At 33.9% G+C, this 2,500-nt stretch overlaps 1 protein-coding gene across 2 annotated transcripts in view; it reads left to right on the top strand.

Annotated features, from left to right (window-relative positions):
• The window catches only part of LOC106877698 (lysM and putative peptidoglycan-binding domain-containing protein 2), a 58,869-nt gene that overhangs the window by 14,645 nt on the left and 41,724 nt on the right, over nt 1-2,500 (top strand). The window contains exon 1 of one of the 2 annotated variants that reach the window (XM_052977632.2): nt 1-1,166. This exon is cut by the window's left edge and continues 314 nt beyond it. The exons of the other annotated variant lie outside the window; for it this stretch is intronic. Coding sequence (XP_052833592.1) covers nt 1,071-1,166 — 96 coding nt within the window. The 5' untranslated portion in view covers nt 1-1,070. The remainder of the gene's footprint in view (nt 1,167-2,500) is intronic. 2 annotated transcript variants of the gene reach the window in all.

Here is a 2,500-nt window from a genome sequence, read left to right as displayed (position 1 = left end):
GCTCCACACATATTCATTCATACATACATACATACATACGCTCGCCGTGACCTTCATGAAAATCCTTATTTGAACCCCAAATCCAACCAACTGCATATATAAACCTTATTATACACGCTGTTAGATTTTAACTGGAGATTCCTTGATCACTAACATCGAAGCTGTTACGTAAGGAAACACAAGTATACGCACAACACATGCACACAGACAAACATATACAAGCCCGATATTATGTTAATGTACTGGAAATTTTAATCTGTGTAAAAACTGCATAGACCCTCGAAAATCCACCAGAAAATTTTGCCAGATCTACAAAAGTTCACTGAATTCAAGAAATTTAATGTAATCTACAAAATTTAGCAAGTTTCAATGAAAATGTCTCTAATCCCAGAAATTTAGTTAAATTCACAATATTTGACCAAATTCACAATATGTGAATCAAATTCACAAATATCTGACAAAAATCTATATAAAATTTAATTAGACTCAGAAAATTTTTAACCAAATCCACAAAGATCTTTTGCTAGTTCTTCAAAAATTTGTGAAATCGATTAAAATTTAATCTAATCCACAGAAATTTTGTCAAATTCAAAATCCATAAAATCTTAAATTCACAATTTACTAAATCGACAAAATTTTAGTCAAATTCCCAGAAATTTCGCCTAATCCTCAAATTTCAGTAAGTTTGCCAAAATTTAACCAAATTCACAAAATTTAACTAAATCCACCGAAATTTTACCTAATCCACCAAAAATATTATCAAATCTGCAAAAATTTCAATCAAATCCTCAAAAATTTTGCCAAATCCACAAAATTCTCAAAAACCTAAATTGACTAAAATTCCTCAAAATTTAAAAAAACAAAGCTGATTTACTCAAAATCTACCAAATTCATCATAAAATCTTATTAAATTCTACCAAATTGAGAGAAAAGAAAAAACTTGCCTGAATCATCAGGATTCAACCAAATCTTCCAAAGTCTTGCCAACCATATAAACCCACATATATACACAAATACATACACCTGAACATACAGGCTAAACATACGTGTACCTCAGAGCAGCCATATTGATGTCGGAGATGAAGGATTTTGGCAGGCATTACTTTCGCCACCGCCTTCGTGCCCAAGAATCTCTGGTCAGCATTGCATTGAAGTATCAAGTATCGGTGAGTACCAAAGAGTCATGCTGCCAAGAATTATGAATCAGGGAGCTTAACCAGCTTTACATGCATAGCACCCATAACGCTTCCATGTTTTTCTTTCTTCCTTCCTTCCTTCTTCCCTTCCTGCCTTTCTTTCTTAATTTCTTTCTTTCTTTCTTCCTTTCATCCTTCCACCCCTCCCTGCCTTTATTTCTTCATTTCTTTCTTTCTTCCTTCCTTCCTTCCTTCTTCCCTTCCTGCTTTTCTTTCTTCATTTCTTTCTTTCATTCTTCCTTCCACCCTTCCTGCCTTTCTTTCTCTCTCTCTCTCTCTCTCTCTCTCTCTCTCTCTCTTTCCCTCTCTCCCTTCCTTCCTTCCCTTATTTCTTTCTTCCTTTCATTCTTTCTTTCTCCTTTCCTTCCTTCCTTTCTTTCTTTTCTTTCTTCTTCTCATTATTTCTCCCTTCCTTCCTTCATTTCTTTCTCCCTTCCTTCCTTCATTTCTTTCTTTTTTCCTTCTTCCCTTCTTGCCTTTCTTTCTTCCTTCCTTCCTTTATTTCTTCCTTTCATTCTTTCTTTCTCCTTTCCTTCCTTCATTTCTTTCTTTTTTCCTTCCTTTCTTCCTTCTCTTCCTACCATTCTTTCTCTCTCTCTCTCTCTCTCTCTCTAACTTCCTTCCTTCCTTCCTTCCTTCCTCTTAGAGCAATTTGCCTTTTACTAATTCTTTTGCTGGGTTTTTTTCTTCTTACCTGTGTCTAACAGTCTTTGATGACTTCTAATTAGAATTTACCTCAATGTTGTTCATTTTTTCCTGTTGGTATAAATTGCATCATTGGCACTCAACCATTCTTTGCCTGTGGACCCCTTTGATCCCTATTTTCCTCGAGTGGACCCTCATAGCCATTCGATATGTGTAAAAAGTCTTATTATATATATATATATATATTTTCTAACAAAACTGTCCGATGAACGGGAACGTGAAACTCAGAGTAACAATTTTTTGTTATTTTTCTGCTACTTTTAAATAAATAAAGTGTATATATATATATATATATATATATATATATATATATATATATATATATATATATATAGGTGCTGGCATGGCTGTGCGGTAAGAAGCTTGCTTCCCAGCCACATGGTTCTGGGTTCAGTTCCACTGTGTGGCACCTTAGGCAAGTGTCTTCTACTATAACCTTTGGCCAACCAAAGTCTTGTGAGTGGATTTTATAGACGGAAACTGAAAGAAGCTTATATATATATATACATATATATATATATATATATATATATATATATATATATATATATACAAACAACAGTTTCCCTCTACCAAATCCACTCACAAGGCTTTGTTCG

Source organism: Octopus bimaculoides, chromosome 28 (genome assembly GCF_046866305.1).
Source record: "Octopus bimaculoides isolate indiv1 chromosome 28, ASM4686630v1, whole genome shotgun sequence".
Taxonomy (NCBI): Eukaryota; Metazoa; Mollusca; class Cephalopoda; order Octopoda; family Octopodidae; genus Octopus; species Octopus bimaculoides.
Note: the sequence above shows the minus strand (reverse complement) of the source record. Positions and strands in the feature narration are given on the sequence as shown.